Source organism: Cyprinodon variegatus, unplaced genomic scaffold (genome assembly GCF_000732505.1).
Source record: "Cyprinodon variegatus isolate N-32 unplaced genomic scaffold, C_variegatus-1.0 Scaffold4924, whole genome shotgun sequence".
Taxonomy (NCBI): Eukaryota; Metazoa; Chordata; class Actinopteri; order Cyprinodontiformes; family Cyprinodontidae; genus Cyprinodon; species Cyprinodon variegatus.
Window position 1 is genome coordinate 1 of NW_015155377.1, and position 1,319 is coordinate 1,319.

The window sequence follows — 1,319 nt, forward strand, 5'->3', positions numbered from 1 at the left end:
AGCAATAAATTGAGAGAATGTTGTAATGACAACAAATATTAGTCCAGATGTCCTTTTATTCTCCAGTAATCAACCAAAGTTACATCAGATTGGCATCAGTATAAAATAAGGAGGTTTTTCTCAGTGCATTTTATTTTAATCTTGCAGATCTTCGCTCTTGCCGAAGGTGATGTGAGCCAGCGTGGTGTAACTCTGGAAATGCCTGGAGCCCAGGTAGGTGCCGAAGAAAGCCTGCAGAAGAAAAACTGCCCTCATCTTATTAAAGACGGGTCTGGAGATGTCCACACAGTAGCGCAGCATGGCGCCCTTCTCTGGCAGCGGAGCGGTGCTGTATCTGGATGCAAGGCCGAAGTTGAGCGGTAAAGCCAGGAGCATCGGGTACAGGCCCCCACCGACCACCCCGACCAGCGCGCCTCTGAGCAGGGAGCAGGTGGGGCAGTTGAGCTCCCCGGTGAGGAGGGGCTGAGACACCGCAGCGTTGTAGAGAGCGCAGGTGGTGAGGAAGGGCAGCACGGCCATCGGCAGGTTGGAGGCAAAGCGAGCCGCTTGGACGTTCAGAGTCCTCCGGTACAGACTGTTGGCGATCAGCCCCGCCAGGCCGGCGTTTCCCCCCAGATACAAGGGTCCATACATGAAGAGCTTCTGATCGATGTCAGGCAGCTTCTCAAAGTTTTTTATCAACATTTCAGCGATCACTGCCCGGGAGAGCCCCGGTCCGTTCCCCTGCTCACCCATCCTCTGAGATAAAACCACAACAAAACCCTTTAAATAACAGCGATCTTCTTAAAGACAACTAGAAAATGCTGCTATGCATACATAAGGGTAAAGATAGGGCGCAGACATCTTTCTTCTTCTTCTTCTTTTTTATAATGGCGGTTTGCAAGCAACTTTAAGGTGCATACAGCCACCTACTGTGCACGAGTGTAACAACATTACTTTACATCAAATTCTTTTTTTTTTTGTATTCTGTAGATAAATAATTAATGCTTTCCTTATTCTCTGAATATCTTTTATATTTCCTCCATTTCCCAATATAAGGCTCCATTCTTGGCCTTTCCTTCCCACCATCCTTCTTAATTTCTCCCTTTCACTTTCATACATTTTACATTTTATGTCCTACATTTTCTTTTTCTCCACACCCTTCACATTTATGATTATTTTCCTCGCTATTAAATTTAAATTGTCATTTAAACAGGTATGACCCACTCTTAATCTGATCATTATTACTCCTTCCCTTCTGTTTCTCTCATTAATGTTTCTATTTAATACTGATTTTTCTACCTTATATAATCCTCTTCCTTTCTTATCTTCATTCCATC

At 44.7% G+C, this 1,319-nt stretch overlaps 1 protein-coding gene across 1 annotated transcript; it reads right to left on the bottom strand.

Annotated features, from left to right (window-relative positions):
* Positions 1–23: 23 nt before the first annotated feature.
* On the bottom strand, positions 24–853 carry LOC107081433 (transmembrane protein 126A-like). Its single transcript, XM_015369613.1, has one exon. It carries the CDS (start codon positions 733–735, stop codon positions 136–138), a length of 600 nt encoding a protein of 199 aa, XP_015225099.1. The 5' UTR covers positions 736–853; the 3' UTR covers positions 24–135.
* Positions 854–1,319: the final 466 nt, after the last annotated feature.